Consider the following 24357-nt stretch of genomic DNA (forward strand, 5'->3'; position numbering starts at 1 on the left):
TTATAGCTAATCAGCCAAAGTGGAAATAGGATAGTAAAAAATCATTAGACATATTTTTTTAAAAGCAGGGAAAGAGGGTAAAAAGAAGCAATGAAAGATGGACAAATAGTAAGATACTAGGTTTAAACTCAATCATATTAATAATTTCATCAAACGTTAATTTTTAAAAACTCCAAGTAAAAGTGAGAGATTGACAGATTGGATAAAAATGCTAGCCACTTATGTGCTTTTTATGAGAAACACACTTAAATATAAAGACACAGATGGGCCAATAGCAAAAGAATGGAAAAAGAAATAGTATGGAAACATTATGAGAGGTAGGGTTGGCTAAAAGAAAAAAACAATGGAAAAGAACGAAAAATTTAAAAAAAGGAAACAAAAAAAAGTGGGGGTGGCTAGATTATTATAAGCAAAGTACATTTCAGTACATAAAATATCCATTCACATATAAATGGATAAACAAATGTGTTATACACATATAATGGGCTATAATTCAATCTTAAAAAGGAATGACATTCTGATACATGCTACAACATGGATGAACCTTAGACATTATGCCAAGTGAAACAAGCCGGGCACAAAAGGAAAAGTATTGTATGATTCCACTTCTATGAAGTATCCAGAATAGGCAAATTCATAAACACAGAAAGTAGAATAGTTCATGCCAGAAGCTTGGGGAAGGGAAGAATGCAGTTATTGTTTAATGGATACAGAGTTTCAGTTTGGGAAGATGAAGAAAGTTCTGGAGATAGATGGTGATGATGGTTGCACAACAATGTGAATGTACTTAATGCCACTGAACTGTACACTTAAAAATGTTATATATATACATGAGTTCGGACAATTAAGTTCACGAACACATCCTAGAAAAAGTGCTACATACCTCTTTGCTGACTATCACTATGGTCATTTTCGAAGTACTCCCCTTGGGAAGCTATGCACCAATGCCAGTGCCTAGTCTACCCTTCAAAGCAGTTTTGGAACTCTTTCTGGAATGGCCATCAGAGCTGTCATCGTATTAACCTTGATGTCCTGAATGTCATCAAAATGTCTACCTTTCAATACTTCCTTTATCTTCAGGTAAAGAAAGAAATCATTGGGGGCCAGATCAGGTGAGTAGGGAGGGTGTTCCAATGCAGTTATTTGTTTACTGGCTAAAAACTCCCTCACAGACAGTGCCGTGTGAGCTGGTCCATTGTCGTGATGCAAGAGCCATGAATTGTTGGCACAAAGTTCAGGTCATCTAACTTTTTCATGCAGCCTTTTCAGCACTTCCAAATAGTAAACTTGGTTAACTGTCCAGTTGGTACAAATGCATAATCAATAATCCCTCTGATATAAAATAAGACTAGCAACATCTTTGAAACAAGTGTATGAACTTAATTGTCAGTCTTCGTGTGTGTGTGTGTGTGTGTGTGTGTGTATGTGTATTTTACCATAATAAAAATATATTTTAAAAAGTGATGAATGGGTAAATTTTGGATTAAAAGAGACCCGAGAGACATACCAAGAAAGGGTAATGTGTGTGTGGTATTGGATCCCCATTTAAACAAATGTAAAATAAAAGACCATGATATTTATAAAGCTAGTGAAAACTTGAACACTGAATTTAATATTAAAGAGTTATTATTTTAGGTGTAATAATGATGTGATTAAGTTTAAAAAGTTATCTTTTACAGATACAATTTTAGAGACATATCAACAGATGAAATTATACGCTGTCTGTAATTTGCTTCAGAATAATAGTGAAAAAATCAGACAAAGACAAACAACATATAGTTTTACATGTATATGGAATCTAAAAAAGAAAAAGAAAAAACCCAACAAACAAAACAAAACAAAAACAAACTCATAGAAACAGAGATCAAACTGATGGTTGCCAGAGGGGAGGGGCATGGAGGGGAGGGGATGGGTGAAAAAGGTGAAGGGTAATATAGTCAATAATATTGTGATAAGTTTGCATGGTGACATATGATTACTAGACTTAGTGTGATTGTACTGTAGGGTACATAAATGTTGAATCACCATATTGTACACCTGAAACTAATATAATATTATATACCAACTATACTTAAATTAAAAAAAAGAAATAATATGGTAGCAAAGGAGTGGGTGGGGATAGAAACAGATTTACCATGAGTTGAAAATTACTGTAGCTTTGTGGTGGGTACATCAGCTTGCATTACTTTTCTCCAAACTGTCTTTGAATATATTTGGAATATTCCACAATAAAAAGTTTAAAATATATTATGACTAAATTTAAAAATCAAGCCATGGATTGGGAAAGGTATTTACCACACATATAACTCACAAAGAACTCATATCCAGATAAAAATATGCTGATAGGAATGTACATTGATGCAATCACTTTGAAAAACATTATTGGCTTTATCTACTAAAGGTGAAAATACGGATAGCTATGACTCAGCAATTCCATTCCTAATATATACCCATCAGAAATATACAAACATGTTAATGGCAGTGTTATTTGTAGGTAGCCAAAAATTAGGAAATAATATCCATAAAGATGAAAATGAATACATGTGTTATGTTATATTCATGCAATGGTATAATGTGCAATAAGAATGAATTAACCAGATCAGTACATAAAAACATGGATGGGGTTTACAAACATAATTTGAGTACTATGAGGAAGACCAAATGAGTAAAAACACTATGAGTAAATTTATATAAAGTTAAACCACAGGCAAAAGTAAATGCCTAGGAGTACAGATACAGGTGATAAAATCATAAAGAGGAGTGACGTCATAGGAATGGTGGCAGCGGGGTGCGCTTTTTGAGTTCTCCTCCAGATCTTATCACAAACGGGACATCTATAACCCATCAAAGGACTCTCTGCTCATCATGCAGAACAGCTAAGAGACTCATGCAAGGATTACTTGAAGGTGGGCAAATTGGGCGAGCAGGGGAAGAGGGAAGGGAGCGGAGTGGAGACATGGCCGGCATCTGAGGCTGTGGAGATGCGGCCCGCATCTGCGGTGGTAGAAACGCAGCCGGCATCTGCAGCTGCGGAGATGCAGGGGATCCCAGGACGGAACAGAGAACACAAAAGCCAGGAGGTGGGCTCTTTCCCTGCGTCCCACAGCTGATCTCTCCCACCGAGGGGGCAGCATATCCAGCATTTGAGGCAATAACCCAGCTGAGACCTCCAGCTGGGTCGTAGGTGGGACAAAGCACACAAACTCCATACCTGGGCCCCTCCCCCCACTCTTCCAACCCTACCCCCCTACCCTTTCAGAGACTTAAACTGGCCCCTGAACTGAGGAGTAGTGTCAGATTACAGAGGATCCTTAGTGCTCAGGCTCTGGGAAGACCTGACATGCAGCTCTGATCCCAGGGAAGAGGCTGGGAAGAGTGTGATTTTTGCTGGGCAAGGAGAGAAGAGACTCCTTGTCGTGCGGCGTGTCAGGCGGGGTCTCTGTTCCCACTCCCCACATAAGAACGCAGGACATGGTGAGGCCAAAAAGGAACACACACGGAGCCATAGGTAGGGGAGTCATACCACTATACTCTCATTGGCGGCTGGGTTGGAGACACAGGAACCAGGAGCAACACAATTCTCAACCCTCATTGTGCCGCTTGCAGACTCAGCCACCATCTTCTTGCTAGCTCCCCCCCTTTTTTGCTAGCCTAGCCATGGCAGTTATATTAGTGCCCAATGGCTCACTGGTTACAGCTGACGGCCAACTAGCCACAGCTGATGGCCATTTGATCACAGTCAACGGTCATTTACTACCTGAGCCAGCACCTTTCTATGTGAGGCCGAGAGCCTGGAAACTGCTTTATGGGGCTCTGTCCCCACACTCCTCCACCTCCAGCCACCACCTTTTCTGGCCTGTGGGAAGAGTGTGACATGGCTGGGCTGGGAGAGAGAAGACCCCTCCCTCCCTAGCTCCCACCCTTTCTGCAATTTGCCCACCTTTAGATGATTTCAGTAGTGTGCCTCTTAGTCTTGCCTGTCTGCTGTGCAGGGTGTCCTTTGTGGAGTTATAGTTATTCAATTTGTTGTAAATTCTAGGGGAGATTTCCAGAGGCTCACCTCACACCGCCATTTTTGTGACGTCATCTGCTGTCTCATTTTAAGGCTCAACTGAGAGACAGTCCACTTCCTAATTCAGAAGTTTGTTGGCAGGATTTAGTTCCTAAAGGAATTTTAGACTACGGGGCTCATTTCCTCTTTGCCTGTTCACATGTTGATAGATTTTTTTCAATAAAAGGCTTTTATAAGTAAAACTGCTTTGAAAATTTATGCAAATATTTTTGTGGAAGTATATTTTCATCTATTCTGAGTAAATACCGAAGAATAGAATGGCTGAGTTTTTTTTTTTTTAATTTTATTGGGGAATATCGGGGAACAGTGTGTTTCTCCAGGGCCCATCAGCTCCAAGTCGTTGTCCTTCAATTTAGTTGTGGAGGGCGAAGCTCAGCTCCAGGTCCACTCACCGTTTTGCAATCTTTCTTTGCAGGGGGTGCAGCCCACTATCCCATGTGGGAATTGAACCAACAAACTTGTTGTTGAGAGCTCGCGCTCTAACCAACTGAGCCATCTGGCTGCCCCAGAATGGCTGAGTCTTATAGTAAATGTATGTTTATAATTTTAAGAAACTACCAAATAGTTTTCCAGAATGGTTGAATTTTAGAAATTAATATAAGATGAATATAAAAAAATTCTCACCAGCAAAATAAGAGTGCCAGTTGCTTCACAATGCTTGACATTATTAGGCTTTGTAATTTTAATCATTTTTGAGGTGTGTGGTGGTATCTCAATATGGTTTTATTTTCTGCTTTCTTGATGACTAACAATATTGAGGATCTTTTCAGGTGCTTATAGGCAGTTTGTATATCTACTTTTGTAAAATATGTATCCAAATATTTTGCCCATTTTTATTGGGTTGCTTGTCTTTTTATTTTGAGTTTTAGGAACATTTTATGTGTGTTCTGTGTAGCGGACCAGCTGTTACGAGTTGAACAGTTCCTAACAAGGGGAGTGGGAATGAAAACGAGACACTCACACAATTGATGATGCGGCCGGTCTTCAGTGATCCTGAAGCGCGGAGTTTACTTTCCTTTACCAATATATACCACCTGTGTACGTGCAGCTTAACAATCACGAGTGAGCATTTCCTCATTGAAAGTAAAATTTGCAACTTTTACATATGAACTACAGACTCACTGAAACTCTCCCAAAGTCATTATCTCAAGGACAAAGCCCACCAATTACCCTGATAATCATCAGTGATCTGTGTCCGGGAACTGGCCGTTCCCACCTCATTCCTTAGCAGCTTGCAAGCACCCTCCAGGTGTAAGCAGAGACAACGCCTTAAGAGCTAAAACTGAGCCAGTCTGCAAGGTTACAGAATAAACAAGAAATCATGGCTCCCCACAGTTCTGGATACAAGCTAGTTGTCAACTATAAGCTTTGTGAATAGTTTAACCCAGTCATTAGCTTGCCATTTTATTTTCTTAATGGTGTCCTTCAAAAATCAGAAGTTTTTAATTTTGTTGAAGTCCAATTGTACAATTGCTCTCTTTTATCATCTGTGCCCTTTTTTTGTCCAACCCAAGAAGTCTTTGCCTACCCCAGTGTTGCAAAGATTTTCTGCTCTTTCATTTTAGATATTTCAGATTTTATATTCATGATTATGATCCATTTCAAATTTTGTGTGAGTGTATGATGTGAGGTAAGGATCAAGGATCAAGACATCTTGGCACTTTTGTTGAAAATCAATTGACCATATATGTTTGGGTCTATTTCTGGACTATGTATTCTGTTCCATTAATCTATGAGATGTGATCAAAAGATATGGTGAATGTTTAAATAAAAAAAAATTATTACGGTGAAAGACACATTGCCGTTAATCTCCCTCAAAATACTCTCCCTCACTTTGAACACACTTATCCCTTTGTTCTTGCCTCTTTCTGAAGCAGTTCTGGAAGCCCTCTTTCATGTGTGTATTTACTTCATCCTCCATCATGAGAATGGTCCGTGTCACACATTGCTTCTGGTATGGCAATTTCTGTCAAATAAGAACACTATGGTGTGTCCTCAACCACTTCATTCACTGGGTCTGGCATCGTGTGACTTCTGGCTCTTCCCCAAAGTCAAAATGACCATGAAAGGAAAACGTTTTGAATCAATTCAGGACATTGAGGCAGCCACGACAGTGCAACTAATGACACTCACGGAAGAGGACTTCCAGAACTGCTATAGAAATTGGCAAGAACGATCAGATAAGTGTGTTTGAAATGGGAGGGGGGGGGCTATTTTAAGGGGATTAATGGCAAAGTGTCTTTTACTGTAATAAATTATTTTTCATTTAAACATTCACTGTATTTTTTTTTATCACACCTCAATGTATTAATTCTACATTCTACCATCACTGCCTTGGTCACTATAGCTATATCATATCATAAAATAATTTGAGCTTTTTACACTTGTTTTTCATTTTTGCAATTGCATTAGCTATTCTAAATCTATATAAATTTTGCAGTCATCTTATCAATTTCTACAAAGATGTCTGTTTGGGTTTTGATTGTGATTGCTTTGAACATGTAGATCACTTAGGAAAGGATGACTGACATATTAACAATACTGAGTTCTGTGATCCATGAACATGGTATCTTTATATTCACTTAGATATTATTCTTGTTTCTTTCAGCAGTGTCTTGTAGTATTATTTTATTTTATTTTACTATTATTTTTATTTTCATTTTTTATTTTTTAACTTATAGGGGTGACAATTGTTAGTAAAATTATATAGATTTCAGGTGTACAATTCTGTAATACATCATCCATATATCACATTGTGTGTTCATCATCCAGAGTCACTTCTTCCATTGCCATATCTTTGATCCCCTTTACTCTCAACAACCACACCTCTCCCCCATTACCCTCTGGTAACCACTAAACTATTGTCTGTGTCTATGAGTTCTTGTGTCTCATTTGTTTGTCTTGTTCTTTTGTTGTTTTTGGTTTATATACCACATATCAGTGAAATCATATGGTTCTCTGCTTTTTCTGTCTGACTTATTTCGCTTAGCATTATACTCTCAAGATCCATCCATGTTGTCACAAATGTTCCTATACCATCTTTTCTTACTGCCGAATAATATTCCATTGTGTATATATACCACAACTTCTTTATCCATTCATCTATCGAAGGACATTTTGGTTGTTTTCACGTCTTGGCCACCGTAAACAAAGCTGCAATGAACATTGGAGCACACATGTCTTTATGTGTAGATGTTTTCAGGTTTTTTGAGTAGATACCCAGGAGAGGGATTGCTGGTCATATGGTAATTCTATTCGTAATTTTTTGAGGAACCTCCACACTGCCTTCCATAGCGGCTGCACCTGTCTGCATTCCCACCAACTGTATATGAGGGTTCCTTTTTCTCCAAAGCCTCTCCAAAACTTGTTACTATTTGTCTTGTTGATGATAGCCATTCTGACTGGGGTGAGGTGATATCTCATTGTGGTTTTTATTTACATTTCTCTGATGATTAGTGATGTTGAGCATTTTTTCATATGTCTATTTGCCATTTGTATGTCCTCTTTGGAGAAATGTCTCTTTAGGTCCTCTGCCCATTTTTCAATTGGGTTGTTTGTTTTTTTGTTGTTGAGTTTCATGAGTTCCTTGTATATTTTGGATATTAGCCCCTTATCAGAGGCATCGTTTGCAAAAATCTTCTCCCATTCAGTTGGTTGCCTCTTTATTTTGTCAATGGTTTCTTTTGCTGTGTAGAAGCTTTAAGTTTCATATAGTCCCATTCGCTTATTTCAGCTTTTATTTCCCTTGCCTTTGTAGTCAAATTCATAAAATGCTCTTTGAACCCAACGTCCATAAGTTGATACCTATGTTTTCTTCTATGCAGTTTATTGTGTCAGGTCTTATGCTTAAGTCTTTGATCCATTTTGAATTAATTTTAGTACATGGTGACAGATAGCAGTCCAGTTTCATTCTTTTGCACGTGGCTTTCCAATTCTCCCAGCACCATTTATTGAAGAGGCTGTCTTTCCTCCATCGTATGTTTTTAGCTTCTTTGTCAGAAATTATCTGTCCATATTTATGTGGTTTTATTTCTGGGTTCTCAATTCTATTCCATTGATCTATGTGTCTGTTTTTCTGCCAATACCATGCTGTTTTGATTATTGTAGCCCTGTAGTACAAGCTAAAGTCAGGAAGTGTGATACCTCCAGTATTGTTCTTTTTTCTTAAAATTGCTTTGGTTATTCGAGATCTTTTGTGGTTCCAAACAAATCTGATGATTTTTTGTTCTATTTCTTAAAAAAATGCCATTGGGATTTTGATGGGGATTGCATTAAATCTGTATATTGCTTTGGGTAATATGGCCATTTTAACTAAGTTGTTTCTTCCAATCCATGAGGACGGAATGTCTTTCCATTTCTTTGTGTCTTCTTTAATTTATTTCAAAAATGTTTTGTAGTTTTCAGCATATAGGTATTTCACATCCTTGGTTAAGTTTATTCCTAGGTATTTTATTCTTTTTGCTACAATTGCAAAAGGATTTGTTTTTTGTATTTCTTTTTCTGAGATTTCATTGTTAGTATATAGGAATGCAATGGAGTTCTGTACGTTGATTTTGTAGCCAGCAACTTTACTGTATTCGTTGATTGTTTCTAATAGCTTTTTGGTGGAGTCTTTAGGGTTTTCTATATATAACATCACGTCACTGCAAAGAGTGACAATTTAACTTCTTCATTCCCAATTTGGATGCCTTTTATCTCTTTCTCTTGCCTGATTCCTCTGGAAAGGACTTCCAACACTATGTTGAAAAGCAGAGGTGATAGGAGACAGCCCTGTCGTGTTCCTGAACGTAGAGCAAAGAGCTTCAGTTTTACACCATTTATTATGAGATTAGCTAAGGGCATGTTATATATGGCCTTTATTATGTTAAGGTATTTTCCTTCTATACCTATTTTATTAAGTGTTTTAATAATAAATGGATGTTGTATCTTGTCAAATGCTTTTTCTGCATCAATTGATATAATCATATGATTTTTGTCCTTTATTTTGTTTATGTGATGTATCACATTGATGGATTTGTGGATGTTGAACCATCCTTGTGCCCCAGGGATGAACCCCACTTGGTCGTGATGAATGATCTTTTTAATGCATTGTTGTATTTGATTTGCTAGAATTTATTTTAGGATTTTTGCATCTGTATTCATCAGAGATATTGGTCTGTAGTTTTCTTTTTTTGTGTTGTCCTTACCAGGTTTTGGTATCAGGGTAATGTTGGCCTCATAAAATGAGTTAGGGAGTACTGTCTCTTCAATTTTTTGGAAGAGTTTGTGCAGGATTGGTATTAGATCCTCTTTGAAGGTTTGGTAGAATTCACTAGTGAAGCCATCTGGTCCCGGGCTTTTGCTTTTGGGAAGGTTTTGGATGACTGATTCAAATTCCTTACTGGCGATCGGTCTGTTTAGATTTTCCAGTTCTTCATGGTTCAGCCTTGGAAGGCTATATGTTTCTAAGAACTTGTCCATTTCTTCTAGGTTATTGAATTTGGTGGCATATAGTCCTTCATAGTATTCTTGGATGATCCTTTGTATTTCTGTGGTGTCCGTGAGAACTTCCCCTTTTTCATTTCTGATTTTGTTAATTAGTGTCTTCTCTCTTTTTACCTTAGTGAGTCTAGCCAAGGGTTTGTCAATTTTGTTAATCTTTTCAAAGAACCAGCTCTTTGTCACATTAATTTTTTTCTATTGTCTTTTTGTTCTCTATTTCATTTAGTTCTGCTCTGATTTTTGTTATTTCCTTTCTTCTGCTGACTTTGGGTTTCACTTGTTCTTCTTTTTCCAGTTCTTTAAGGTGTAACATGAGGTTATTTATTTGGGATTTGTCTTGTTTGTTGAGATAGGCCTGTAATGATATAAATTTGCCTCTTAAAACTGCTTTCGCTGCAACCGAAAAATTTTGGTAGGATGTATTTTTATTGTCATTTGTTTCTGTGTATCTTTTGATCTCTCCTCTAATTTCTTCTTTGACCCAGTCGTTCTTTAAACATATGTTGTTTAATCTCCATATATTTGTGTTTTTTCCTGCTTTCTTTTTGCATTTGATATCCAATTTCAAAGCCGTGTGATCAGAGAATATGCTTGGTATGATTTCCATCTTCTTCAATTTGCTGAGGCTGATTTTATGTCCCAATATATGGTCTATCCTTGAGAAAGTTCCATGTACACTAGATAAGAATGTATAGTCTGATGTTTTAGGATGAAGTGCTCTATATATGTCAATTATGTCCATTTCATCTAATATGTCATTTAGGGCTTCTTTTTCATTATTTATTTTCTGTTTGGATGATCTATCCATAGCTGTCAGTGATGTATTTAGGTCCCCAAATATAATTGTGTTTTGGTCAATTTCTCCCTTTAGTTCTGTTAGAAGTTGCTTGGTATCTTTCGGTGCTCTCTGATTGGTGGCATAAATATTGATGACTGTTATGTCTTCTTGTTTTATAGTCCCCTTTACTGTTATGAAATATCCATCTTTGCCTCTTGTTATCTTTTTCACCCTGACGTCTGTTTCATCTGATATCATTATGGCTACACCTGATTTTCTCTGGGTACCATTTGCTTGGAGTGTCAATTTCCACCCGTTCACTTTGAGTCTATGCTTGTCCTTGTAGCTGAGATGTGTCTCTTGGAGACAGCATATGGTTGGGTTTAGTTTTTTGGTCCAATCTGCTACTCTGTGGCTTTTTATTGGTGAGTTCAGTCCATTTACATTTAAGGTAATTATTGATATGTGAGGATTTCCTGTCATTCTATCTTTAGTTTTCTGGTAAGACTGTGTCTCCATTGTTTCTTTGCCTTTTTGTTGTTGTCTATTATTTCTGTGTGGTGGTATTCTATGATGTTTCCCTCTGTTTCTTCTTTTATTATAGTGTGTATTTCAGTTCTGGATTTTTCTTGAGTGGTTACCCTTAAGTTTAAGTAAAAGAAAGTTTGATATTTAGAGTATTCCATTTTCTTCAGCACGCTTACTTTCTTCATTCCCATATTCCGGTTCAGGCCTTTACTCTCCCCCTTTTTATGTTTTGGTTTTTACAAATTATCCGTGTTGATGGTTTTCGAATATCCCCTTTTAGAATTTCTTGTAGTGCACGTCTTGCATTAGAAAATTGCCTCAGCTTCTGTATGTCTAGAAAGGTCTTTAATCCTCCTTCATATCTAAAGGATATCTTTGCTGGATACATTATTCTTGGCTCATAATTTCTGTATTTCAATAGTTTGAATATTTGGTTCCACTCCCTCCTGGCTTGTAGAGTTTCTGCTGAAAAATCTGATGATAATCTAATGGGCTTTTCCTTGTAGGTTACCGTCTTCTTTTCCCTGGCTGCCTTGAGTATTTTTTCTTTGTCGTTGATTTTAGACACCTTCAATACAATGTGCCTTGGAGAAGGCCTGTTGGGATTGAGGTAATTAGGTGTTCTATTTGCTTTTTGGATTCGAGTATCTAGTTCTGTCCACAAGTTTGGGAAGGTCTCATCAATGATTTTTTGAATATATTCTCTGTTTCCTTCTCTCTTTCTTCTCCTCCTGGTATGCCCATTATTCTTATATTGCTCTTTCTGATGGAGTCAGAAAGTTCTTGTGGAGTTCTTTCATTTCTTTTAAGTCTCAAATATCTTTCTTCTTCCATCCATGTCACTTGCAGGTTTCTGTCTTCGATGTCACGGATTCTTTCTTACATCTGGTCAACAATACTACCTAAGCTGGCTATTTCATTCTTAATTTCTTTTATTGAGTTCTTAATCTCCAGAAATTCTGTTTGGTTCTTTTTTAAAATTTCAATCTCTTTCATAAAATGCTCATGTTGTTCTTTGATTGTGTTTGTGAGTTCATTAAACTGCCTTTCTATGTTTTCTTGCATCTCGTTGAGTTGTTTCAGAACTGATGTCTTGTAATCTGTCATTTAAGTCACATATTTCCATATCTTTAAATTCCTTTTCTGGAGACTTTTCACTTTCTTTTTGAGCTGTCTTGTTGCCTTGGTTATTCATGGCAATTACTGATTTATTATTTCTCTTCCTAGACATCTATAGGAGTGCCTTCAGCAACAGGTTGATAGGAAGAGGTCTTTCTTTTGTTTTCCAGTACTTGTTGGTAGAATGTTTTATTTTCCCTCCGCCTACAGCCTTTTATTCTCTCCCGCACAGTAGTACTATGTTTTCTCTGCACTATTCCAGCTTCTCACACAATGGAGGGACTCCCTTGGAGATGGGCTTCTCCTCTGTTAATAATTCGCCTGGGTCACAGGACACAGTGTCCGTGTGGGTATGTGGAAGTCTTTTGAAGTTCCAAAGCTCTTCCCACACCAGATAGAGAGCCTGTATGTTTCAGCAGTTCTGTTTACTCCTGCAGGGATATGCCCAGATAGGTGGGGCCAGGGGTGCGGTGAATTGTGAAAGGTAGCCCGGGGCATTGGCTGTGACCCCCACCATAGCAGGTCCTACTTCCACAGCACCCTCTCCTTTGCCGGAACTAGTTGGGTTGCGAATCTGGGTCTGGGGACCACAGTTCTCAGAACTGCAAATATTCTGTTCTTTTGATGTGACAGTGCTACTGTACCACTTCTAGCACCGGGCAGGTGGAGGTGCGGTGAGTTCTGGGAGGCTATGGAGGGTTGTATACTCTCAGTGCCTAAGGCTTCTGTTCCCTGCTCAGCATTGAGGGCTTAAACCACCGTTTTCAGCCTACTTCCCTCAGTCTTTTCGCTGAGGTCTCTGTCGTGAGCGTTGGATTCAGCCGTGTTATATGCTGTCCCCTCAGCCCTGTGGGCCATAAACGGAGCCCTAGCAGTCTGAGTTCTTCCCTATCCCGCAGCTGCGGTCGTTCCTGGATGCAGCGAGCTCGGAGCACTGAGCTAGGTCTGCGTCCTACACCCGCTCGTCTCTGTCTCAGAACTTCTCCCTTCCTTCCTCCTCCACTCATGTGATTCGCCGATCTTTAGGTGAATTCAGTAGTGGGCCTGTTCGTCTTGCCCGTCTGCTGTGCAGGGAGTCCTTTGTGGTGTTATAGTTGTTGGATTAGTTGTAAATTCCAGGGGACATTTACAGAGGCTTACCTCACGCCGCCATTTTAATCGACTCTCTGTGAAAGCAGTTTTAAGAGGGAAATTTATGTTATTATTGGCCTATCTCTAGAAACAAGAAAAATCCCAGATAAATAACCTCACATTATACCTTAAAGAACTAGAAAAAGAAGAACAAATAAACCCAAGGTCAGCAGAACAAAGGAAATAATAAAAACCAGAGCAGAACTAAATGAAATAGAGAACAAAAATGCAATAGAAAAAATTAGTGGGACAAAGAGCTGGTTCTTTGAAAAGATTAATAAAATGGACAAACCTTTGGCAACACTCCCTAAGATAAAAAGAGAAAAGACACAAACAAAATCAGAAATGAAAGAGGGGAAGTTATCACGGATGCCACAGAAATACAAAGGATCATCCAAAAATACTATGAAGGTCTATATGCCACCAAATCCAATAATCTAGAAGAAATGGACAAGTTGTTAGAAACATTTAGGCTTCCTAGGCTGAATTACAGAGAACTGGAAAATCTACAGTGAGCAATCGCCATAAAGGAAATTGAATCAGTCATCAGAAACATTCCCAAATGCAAAAGTCCAGGAAAAGACAGCTTCACAAGTGAATTCTACCAAACCTTCAAAGAGGATCTAATACGTGTCCTACTCAAAATCTTCCAAAATACTGAAGAAGAGAGAACACTCCCTAACTGATTTTATGAGGCCAACTTTGCCCTGATACCAAAACCTGGTAAGGCTTACACCAAAAAGAAAACTACAGACCAATAGGTCTGATGAATACAGATGTAAAAATCTTAAATAAAATTGTAGCAAATAGAATGCAACAATACCTTAAGAAGATTATTCATCACCACCAAGTGGGGTTCATCCCAGGGAAAGAAGGATGTTTCAACATAGAGAAATCCATCAATGTGATACATCACATGAACAAAATAAAGGACAAAAACCATACGATTATATCAATTGGTGCAGAAAAAGTGTTTGAGAAGATACAACATCCATTTATGATTAAAGCACTTCATAAAACTAGTATAGTAGGATAATACCTTAACATAATAAGGTATTACATAATACCTTAACAACATAATACAACATAAGGCCATATATGACAAACCCTCAGCTATTCTCATAATTAACGATGAAAAACTGAAGCCCTTATTTCTATGTTCAGGAACACGACAGGGCTGTTCCCTATCACCTCTGCTTTTCAATGTAGTCTTGGAAGTCCTAGCCAGAGCAATCAGGCAAGACAAAGAAATAAAAAGTATCCAAATTGAGAATGAAGAAATTAAATTATCACTCTTTGCAGATGACATGATGCTATATATAGAAAGCCCTAAAGACTCCAACAAAAAGCTATTAGAAACAATCAACGGATACAGTAAAGTTTCCGGCTACAACATCAACGTACAAAAGTGCATTGCATTCCTATGTACTAACAATGAAATCTCAGAAAAAGAAACATAAAAAACAATTCCTTTTGTAATTACCATACAAAAGAGAAAAATACCTTGGAATAAATTTAACCAAGGATGTGAAAGACCTATATGCTGAAAACTGTGAGACGTTTTTAAAAGAAATTGAAGAAGACACAGAGAAAGGAAAGACAGTCCTTACTCATGGATTGGAAGAGTCAACATAGTTAAAATGCCCATATTACCCAAAGCAATATACAGATTTAATGCAATCCACGTCAAAATCCCAATGGCATTTTTTTAAGAAATAGAACAAAAAATCATCAGATTTGTATAGAACCACAGAAGACCCTGAATAACCAAAGCAATCCTAAAAAAAAGAACAATGCTGGAGGTATCACACTCCCTGACTTCAGCTTGTACTACAGGGCAACAATAATCAAAACAGCATGGTATTGGCAGAAAAACAGACATGTAGACCAATGGAATAGAATTGAGTACCCAGACATAAAGCCACATAAATATGGACAGACAATTTTTGACAATGAAACAAAGAATATACAATGGAGAAAGGACCACCTCTTCAATCAATGGTGCTGGCAGAATTGGAAAGCCACATACAAAAGAATGAAACTGGACTGCTATCTGTCACCATGTACCAAAATTAGTTCAAAATGGATCAAGACTTAAGCATAAGACTTGAAACAATATACTGCATAGAATAAAACATAGGTACGAAACTTATGGACGTTGGGTTTAAAGAGCATTTTATGAATTTGACTCCCAAGGCAAGGGAAGTAAAAGCTAAAATAAATGAATGGGACTATATCAAACTTAATAGCTTCTGCACAGCAGTAGAAGCCATTGACAAAATAAAGAGGCTACCAAGTGAATGGGAGAAGATTTTTGCTAACAGTGCCACCGATAAAGGGCTAATATCAAAAATATACAAGGAACTCGTGCAGCTCAACAGCAAACAAACAACTCAATTGAAAAATGGGGAGAGAACCTGAAGAGACATTTCTCCAAAGAGGACATACAAATGGCAAATAGATATATGAAAAAATGCTGAACATCACTAATCATCAGAGAAATGCAAATAAAAACCACAATGAGATATCACCTCACCCCAGTCAGAATGGCTATCATCAACAAGACAAATAGTAACAAGTGTTGGAGAGGCTGTGGAAAAAAAAGAACCCTCATACACTGTTGGTGGGAATGCAGCCTGGTGCAACCGTTATGGAAGGCATTGTGGAAGTTCCTTAAAAAATTAAAAATAGAATTACCGTATGACCAGCAATCCCTCTCCTGGGTATCTACCCAAAAATTCTGAAAACATTTATACATAGAGACACGTGTGCTCCAATGTTCATTGCAGCTTTATTTATGGTGGCCAAGACATGGAAACAACCAAAATGTCCTTCGATAGATGAATGGATAAAGAAGTTGTGGTATATATACACAATGGAATATTATTCAGCGGTAAGAAAAGATGAAGTAGGACCATTTGTGACAACATGGATGGATCTTGAGATTATAATGCTAAGCAAAATAAATCAGACAGAAAAAGCAGAGAACCATATGATTTCACTGATATGTGGTATATAAACCAAAAACAACAAAAGAATAAGACAAACAAATGAGAAACAAGAACTCATAGACATAGACAATAGTTTAGTGGTTACCAGAGTGTAAGGGGGGAGAGGGGTGGTAGATGAGGGTAAAGGGGATCAAATATATGGTGATGGAAGGAGAAGTGACTCAGGGTGGTGAGCACACAATGGGATTTATAGATGATGTAATACAGAATTGTACACCTGAAATCTATGTAACTTTACTAACAATTGTCACCCCAATAAACTTCAATTAAAAAAGAAAAGAAAAAGTATATGGAGGCACTATCAGGTAATTTTGGCTATTTAGTTTGAAGATGAGACCTCTAGTGTCATCTCTAAGTTCTCTCTCAGATACTAAGTTGGTGAGCATAGCATCAGTTGAACCTCAAACACTGAGAGTCCAGTTTGGGTAACAGTGATCCCTATGGGAAAATAACAGTTTCCAGTTCCCTTTTTAGCTGCATTTATTGCTTAGTAGTACTCTTATGTATGAATATATCAAAATTTGTTCATCCATTCACTTGTTAATGGACGTTTGGATTGTATCAATTTTGGGTCTATCATAAGTGAAATGACTGTGAACATTCCTGTGCAAATCTTTTTGAGGAAACACATTTTGAATTTCGTTTTGGAAAGTTCTTAAGAGTTAAACTTATGGGACATATGGTAAGTGTAACTGTTCAAGAAACGGTCAAGGGGTGGCCAGATGGCTCAGTTGGTTAGAGCGCAAGCTCTGAACAATAGCGTTGCCGATTGGAGTCCCACATGGGCCAGTGAACTGCACCCTCCACAGGTAGATTGAAGACAGCAAGCTGCTGCTGAGCTTCCAGAGGGGCGGCCAGGTGGCTCAACTGGTTAGAGTGCGAGCTCTCAATAACAAGGTTGCTGGTTCAATTCCTGCATGAGATGGTGGGCTGTGTCCCAAACAGCAACTGGACTTGGAGCTGAGCTGTGCCCTCCTCAACTAGATTGAAGGACAACAACTTGGAACTGATGGGCACTGGAGAAACACTGTTCCCCAATATTCCCCAATAAAATTTATAAGAAAAAAAAAGAAGAAAGAAAGAAACGGTGAAGAAGTCTACCCGTCAAGAAGTCTTTCAATGTGGTTGAACTTTCCACCAGCAATGAATGAGAATTCTAGTTATTCCATGGCCTCAAATATACTTGGGATTGTCAGACTTTCTAATTTTAGCAATTCTGATGGGTGTGTAGTTGTATTTCATTCTGTTTTTTTCACATTTCCCTGATGATTAAAGAGATTCAGCATCTTTCCATGAGTTCATTGATAATTTGTACATGTACTTTTGTGAAATGTTTGTTCAAATCTTTTGGTCATATTTATTGCATTGTTTGCCTTCTTATTTTGAAGTTTAGGAGTTCTTTACATATCTTCTGGATACAAAACCTTTGTTGGTTACGTTGTAAAAATTTTTTCCCAGATTCCCACTTCATTTTCTTAACCATGTCTTTCAGAGAGCAGAACTTTTTAACTTTGGTACGTCAAATGTCTATGTACCCTCTACTAGTACACTACCTTTATTACTACGTTTTAAGTCTGGAAATCTGATATGCAATTCTCCATATTTGTGGGGTTTTTTTTCAAAATTATTTTGTCTATTCTAGTTCTTTTATATTTCCATCTAAATTTGTGGTTAAGTTTGTCAAGATACAAAGATGCGTGCTACAATTTTGATTGTGACTGCACTGAATTTATAGAGCAATTTGTAGAGAATTGATATCTTAGCAGTATTGAATTTCCTGATCCAGGGCCATGGTTTTTTATATTTATTTTGATCTTAGTTTCTTTTGGCAGTATTTCATTGTTTTCAGTATATAGGTTTTCTTCATGTTTTGTTAAATTTATCCCTAAATAGTTCACATTTTTGGAAGCTATCAAAATTTATATACACACACACACACAAACATACACACACACAATTTCCATTTCCAATTATTCATTACTAGCATACAGGGAGACTGCTCAGTTTTTGTATATATATCTATAACTGCAACCTTGCTAGATTAAGTTCTTAGTTCTGTAGTAGGTTTATTATAGACCCTTCAGGATTCTCTAAATACATTATCATGAGATTTGCAAATAAAGACATACTTATTGCATTTTGAACTAGAATTTTGTGAAGTTTTTGTTGTTTCAGTTCTGAAAATCCAACACGGCTCTGCTGCACAATACACTTATTGGCTCTCCTCATGGAAGGGCCTCATGTATCTAGGGGCCCCTCACTAGAGGAACCATCAGCTGCCCTGTCCTTTTCCAAGTTCTAAAAAAGTAGCCGCCTGTAGAGTCTATATTTATATAATGACTTAGCAGAAGAGACAGGTGGTTTGTTTTTTCTAACTTTAATGTTTTTTTCAAATAAAAGTAACTTTATTTTTTTCCTTTTTATGAAAGTATATTGATTTCTTTGTTCAATATGAAAGGGACAAAACAGAGATATTAAGAATGTTTTAAAATCCACTCTTCTGGGCTGTTTCCCTGACACATCTCTTCTACGCATTTTAGTGGAGGGAAAATGGAGAGCATTGGTAGCAGAAAGAACAGCAGGTGGAAGGAGGCGTGTCCCGGGAGCTGGGAGGGAAGAGGCAAGTCCCCAGAGAAGCAGAGGGAATGGCCAACAGGCCCCTGAGAAGATACAGCCCATCCCTGACAGCAGAGAAAGGCCCAGGAATACACAAAGGAGGGACAGCGATAGGGCCCAGGCTGGTGCTGTTAAAAGGGAGCCGGGGGCAGGGCCGGGTTGCGGGCCGAGGGCTCTTCCAGACCCCCCGGAGCAGGAGAGGGGCGGGACGGGGGCGTCGCCGCTCGCAGTGACGAGAGACTCACATGACCGACCAACGCTGACTCTGGCGCGCCTCGCTCCAGCGTCAGACCCGGCCATCGCTCGCTCCCTTCTGGGTGTCTGCTCCAGGTGGCCCTGAGGGCGTGCTGGCCGGGGGTGGCCCCAAGAGTAGGAGGCGGAGGCGCAGGGGGACCAGGTAAGGGACCCGGAGCGGCTCCCTGGGGTTGGTGTGGAGAGCAGGCGGAGCCCTCCGGGGGGTCGGTCCAGCCCCCCGGGGCGAAGCAGCGCAGAGACCGCAGCCCCCACGCCCCGCAGCGGCCCCGCGTGTGGCGGCAGAAAATGGTGGGCCTTTCCCGGGGGAGGGCTGGACGGCCCAAGGCGACGACCCTTCGGAAACACTTGCCCCTCGGTCTCCCGCCCCGCCTGCCCCCCGCGGTCCTTCTTGGGGTCGAAAATGGTGGTCAGCGGGGGTTTGGGGGTGGCCGAGGGTAGGGGCGGCCGGGCTGCGGCGCGGGGGGCGGGAGGCGAGGGGGCGCCGTGAGGCGGAGGAGGGCGCCCAGCGCTCGGCTGCAGCGGCCCTCGCATTTCCACCCCAGCCCTCTGCAGGTCTGCGGGTCCAAGTGTCCGGGCGGCGCACTCGCGGCGAGAATCGGGAGGAAGACGAGACGGCAAGGATAGGCCCAGGTGGGTGCGGGGGCAGGGGTGGGGCACGGGGGTGGGGGACGAGTGGAAAGCCCTGAGACCCCAGATCCTTCCCCCAACCCCGTCCTCCGTTTTGGTGCCTGCAGAGGCCTGGGCATGGATCCGCAGGGAAAATGGTGGGTTTGGGGCGAGGGAGGGGAGAGGAGCCCGAGGGAAGGGTGGAGAGCTTGGACTGGGGGCCCCCTAGAGGGCGTACGGAGTCTCTCTGGTGGGAAAAATGCAATTTTAAAAAGCCTTTGAAATCCAGGGCTCTGAACCTTGAAAGGTGCACAGTAGGGCCTCTGTCCTCGGTGCTGATCAGTCCACCAAAAATATTTGATCTCTTGTCTTCTAGGAGCAATGGCGTCGAAAGAGGAACACGCAGTAAAAAATCTCAACATGGAAAATGCCAACCAGGACAATGAAAAACAGGATGAAAAGGAGCAAAATGCTAATAAAGGAGAACCCTTGGCCCTCTCTTTGGAAGCTGGTGAATATTGTGTACCTAGAGGAAATCGTAGGCGGTTCCGTGTTAGGCAGCCCATCCTGCAGTATAGATGGGATGTGATTCAAAGGCTTGGAGATCCCCAGGCAAGGATGGGAGAAGATAATATGGAAAGGGTTGGGGAGGAGATGAGACAACTGAGGCAAAAGCTGAGGGAAAAGCAACTGAGTCATAGTCTGCGGGCAGTTAGCACTGACCCCCCTCGCCATGGCCATCACGATGAGTTTTGCCTTATGCCTTGAATGCTGATGTTTTCCCTGCAGTTAATAGGGAGACACACACTTGCTTCCTAAACTTACATATTCGTGATGTACCTTCATTGTAAACCTTTTGGTGTTACTTGTTTCCTGTGGGTCTCCTATTACCAGGTTCTAATTGAATGTTGTGTTTTCACCCAATTTGTAAGTTTCTGTCAGCAGGGGAGTCTTACCTATTGCATGGAAAGATGTTCATTACATATTGTGAAGTTAATAAAGCAATTTAAAAAAGCATTCTCTATTCTTTTTCACTTCAAATCATATATTTTATATGTGAACACAGTCTAAATACATAAAGTAAAAAGTTAAAGTGTTCATCCTTTATGGTAGAATTACGAATAATTTTTATTTTCTTATCTATATTTTCTCATTTTTCAAACCCAAACACATATTACCTAATGAAAGAACTTGATCACCTGATAAAAACAATGTGAGCACTTACTAAACACTTGTGTCAGAATCTCAGTTTTAGCTTATCTCTGGATCTCTTTTTTAGAAGTATAAACCTAATAGTGAACACATCTCCTTGAAGATCATTATATTCATCAAGATGATATCACCTCCCAGGGCTGCTGTGCATACTTGATGAGGCAGTAAGTTTGTGAGATTTTTCCAAGCTCTTGTTCCCACTGGCATATGCATAACCCAACCCCTTATGTACTCCTTTCAGCTACTGGGGAATTTCCCAAAGCCAGATCTATCCTATACTCACACGTCCACTGGGCTAAAGGGTAGGTACTTCATTTCTCTGCTTCTTTGCCACATATCCATCCTTTACCCTGGGTATCCTCAGGGTGAGAAAGTCCGGCCCACCGATTTCTCGAACTCCCAATGAATTAAATCCTCAATCTGTTCTATGATATTGTGGAGAAATCCCCTCTCCCTGTTTAGCTTGATGGAAATATCTTGTCTGTCTGGTTCACTTTCCTTAGGTGTGATAGTTCTCTCCCAGGAAACCTCCCTAGTTCATTAGACTATACAAGATGTGTGAGGCAACACAGCTCACTTTCACTCTAAGACAGTCCCTCCTCACACCAGCCCTCAGAAACCTGTGAATATAAAGAATTATTATATACTGAATTAGATGCCAGGAAATGATGTCAGTGAATTTAGTGAATATCCAAATGAGATCTTATGAGAAGTCCATTGGAGGACTATTGTGTTTATGTGTCCTAGTAGAAATTGGGAAATAAAGTTGCCTTGGAGTGTGCTAAGTAGATGAAACTTTTTTTTTTTAATTAAAGTTTATTGGGGTGACAATTGTTACTAAAGTTATATAGATTTCAGGTGTACAATTCTGTATTACATCATGTATAAATCCCATTGTGTGTTCACCATCCAGAGTCAGTTCTCCTTCCATCACCATATATTTGGTCCCCTTTACCCTCTACAATCCCTCTCCCTGCTTACCCTCTGGTAATCACTAAACTACTGTCTGTGTCTATGAGTTTTTCTTTCTCATTTGTTTGTCTTCTTTTGTTTTTGGTTTATATACCACATATCAGTGAAATCATATGGCTCTCTGCTTTTTCAGTCTGACTTATTTCACTTAGCATTATAATCTCAAGATCCATCCATGTTGTCACAAATGGTCCTATTTCATCTTTTCTTACCGCCGAATAGTATTCCATTGTGTATATATAGCACAACTTCTTTATCCATTCATCTATCGAAGGACATTTTGGTTGTTTCCATGTCTTGGCCGCCATAAATAAAGCTGCAATGCACATTGGAGCACACCTGTCTTTATGCATAAATGTTTTCAGATTTTTTTGGTAGATTCCCAGGAGAGGGATTGCTGGGTCATATGGTAATTCTATTCATAATTTTTTGAGGAACCTCCACACTGCCTTCCATAGCGGCTGCCCACCAGTCTGCATTCCCACCAACAGTGTATGAGGGTTCGTTTTTCTCCACAGCCTCTCCAACACTTGTTACTATTTGTCTTGTTGATGATAGCCATTCTGACTGGGGTGAGGTGATGTCTCATTGTGGTTTTTATTTGCATTTCTCTGATGATTAGTGATGTTGAGCATTTTTTCATATGTCTATTTGCCATTTGTACGTCAGATGAAACATTTTATGTATGAAAACAGTCTTTTGTGGAAATAAACTTAGAAGTTAGTATTCTAGAACATAGATTGGCAAACCACAGCCCATGAGCCAAATATGGCCTATTGCTTATTTAATGACCAGTGAGCTGAGAATAAAATTTACATTTTTTTGACTTTTTAAAAAGAAGGGAGCCTAAGTTACTTTTAATTGGCAAGGTCTTTTTTTCAATATTAATTTATATTAATTTCAGGTATACAGCATAGTGGTGAGACATTTATATAATTTAAGAAGTGATCCCCCCTACTAATCTGTTACCCACCTAGCACTGTACATAGTTATTACCATATTATTGACTATATTCCCTATGCTTTACATCCCCATGACTATAATATTTTGTAACTATCAATTTGTACTTTTTTTTTTAAGGATGGCACAGCTCACAGTGGCCCATGCGGGGATCGAACTGGCGACCTTGGTGCTACCAGCACCACGCTTTAACCAATTGAGCTAACCAGCCACTCCCCAATTTGTACTTCTTAACCCCTTTACCTTTTTCACTCTGCCCCCAAATCCCCTCCCATCTATCACCCCAATAAATCTATTACCCATTTGACACCATACATAGTTATTACAATATTGACTATAATCCTTATGCTATACCCTACATCTCCATGACTACTTCATAGCAACCAATTTGTACTTCTTAATCCCTTCCCTTTTTTTACCCACTCTTAACCCCCCCTCCCATTTGGCAACCATCAAAGTACGAGTTTCGTTTGTTTATTTTGTTCTTTAGATTCCACATATAAGTGAAATCACATTGCATCTGTCTTTCTCTGTCTGACATACTCCACTCAGGAAACTACCTTCCAGGTCCATCCATGCCGCCACTGAGGGCAAGAAACCATTCCTTTCCATGGCCAAGCAATATTCCATTGTATATATGTACCACCTACTCTTTATCCATTCATCCATCAATAAACACTCAGACTGCCTCCATATTGTTGCAGTGAACATATATGGAGGCACATATCCCCTCAAAGTAGCGTTTTGGGTTTCTTCAGATAAATACCCAGAAGTGGAGTTACTGGGTCCTTCTTTGTTTCTTGTTATGGCCTTTGTTTTAAAGTCTATTTTGTCTGATATAAATATTGCTACCCCAGGTTTTTTTTTCCATTTCTATTTTCACGAAATATTTTTTCCCAACCCTTTAGTTTCAGTCTGTATGTGTCTTTCGATCTGAAGTGAGTCTCTTGTAGTCAGCCTATGTGAGGGTCTTATTTTCTTATCTATTCAGCCACACTATCTTTTTATTGGAGCATTTAATCTATTTACATTGAAAGCAATTGATAGATATGTAACTGTTGCCATTTTCTTATTCATAATTTTGATTTTTTTTTCTTGTCTTAAAGAATTTCTTCTAAGATTCCTTTTAATACTGGTTTGGTGGTGATGAACTCTAGTATTTCTTGCCTAGGAAGCTCTCTATCTGTCCTTCAATTCTAAATGCTGGCTTTGCTGGAGTAATCTTGGTTGAAGGTCCTTTTCTTTTCATATTAGTGTCAGGTGTACAGTGCAGTGCTTAGGCATTTATATAATCTATGAAATGATCCCCCCAATACGTCCAGTACCCATCTGACACCCTACATGATCTTTACATTATTGATTATATTCTCCATACTGTATTTCACATCCCCGTGACTATTTTGTAGCTACCAATTTGTACTTCCCTATCCCTTCACCTTTCTTACCCATCTCCCAACCCCCCTCCCATATAGCAACCATCTGTTTGTTCTCTGTATCTATGAGTTTGTTTCTGTTTTGTTTGCTCATTTATTCTGTTCTCTATAGTTCACATATAAGTGAGATCATATGGTATTTGTCTTTTTCAGTCTCACTTTTTTCACTTAGCATAATGTCCT

General features: G+C 39.2%; 1 protein-coding gene across 1 annotated transcript; it reads left to right on the forward strand.

The window, feature by feature from the left end:
* The first annotated feature begins 18974 nt into the window (after nucleotides 1-18974).
* Nucleotides 18975-20614, forward strand: LOC117021038 (protein BEX1). Its single transcript, XM_033103760.1, has 3 exons — nucleotides 18975-19133; nucleotides 19534-19621; nucleotides 19974-20614. Exon 3 carries the CDS (start codon nucleotides 19979-19981, stop codon nucleotides 20363-20365), a length of 387 nt encoding a protein of 128 aa, XP_032959651.1. The 5' UTR covers nucleotides 18975-19133; nucleotides 19534-19621; nucleotides 19974-19978; the 3' UTR covers nucleotides 20366-20614.
* The last annotated feature ends 3743 nt before the right edge of the window (nucleotides 20615-24357 follow it).

Source organism: Rhinolophus ferrumequinum, chromosome X (assembly GCF_004115265.2).
Source record: "Rhinolophus ferrumequinum isolate MPI-CBG mRhiFer1 chromosome X, mRhiFer1_v1.p, whole genome shotgun sequence".
Taxonomy (NCBI): domain Eukaryota; kingdom Metazoa; phylum Chordata; class Mammalia; order Chiroptera; family Rhinolophidae; genus Rhinolophus; species Rhinolophus ferrumequinum.

Bases quoted from the DNA above. Each gene is read 5' to 3' on its own strand.
- LOC117021038 (XM_033103760.1), top strand. From the start codon at position 19,979: ATGGCGTCGAAAGAGGAACACGCAGTAAAAAATCTCAACATGGAAAAT.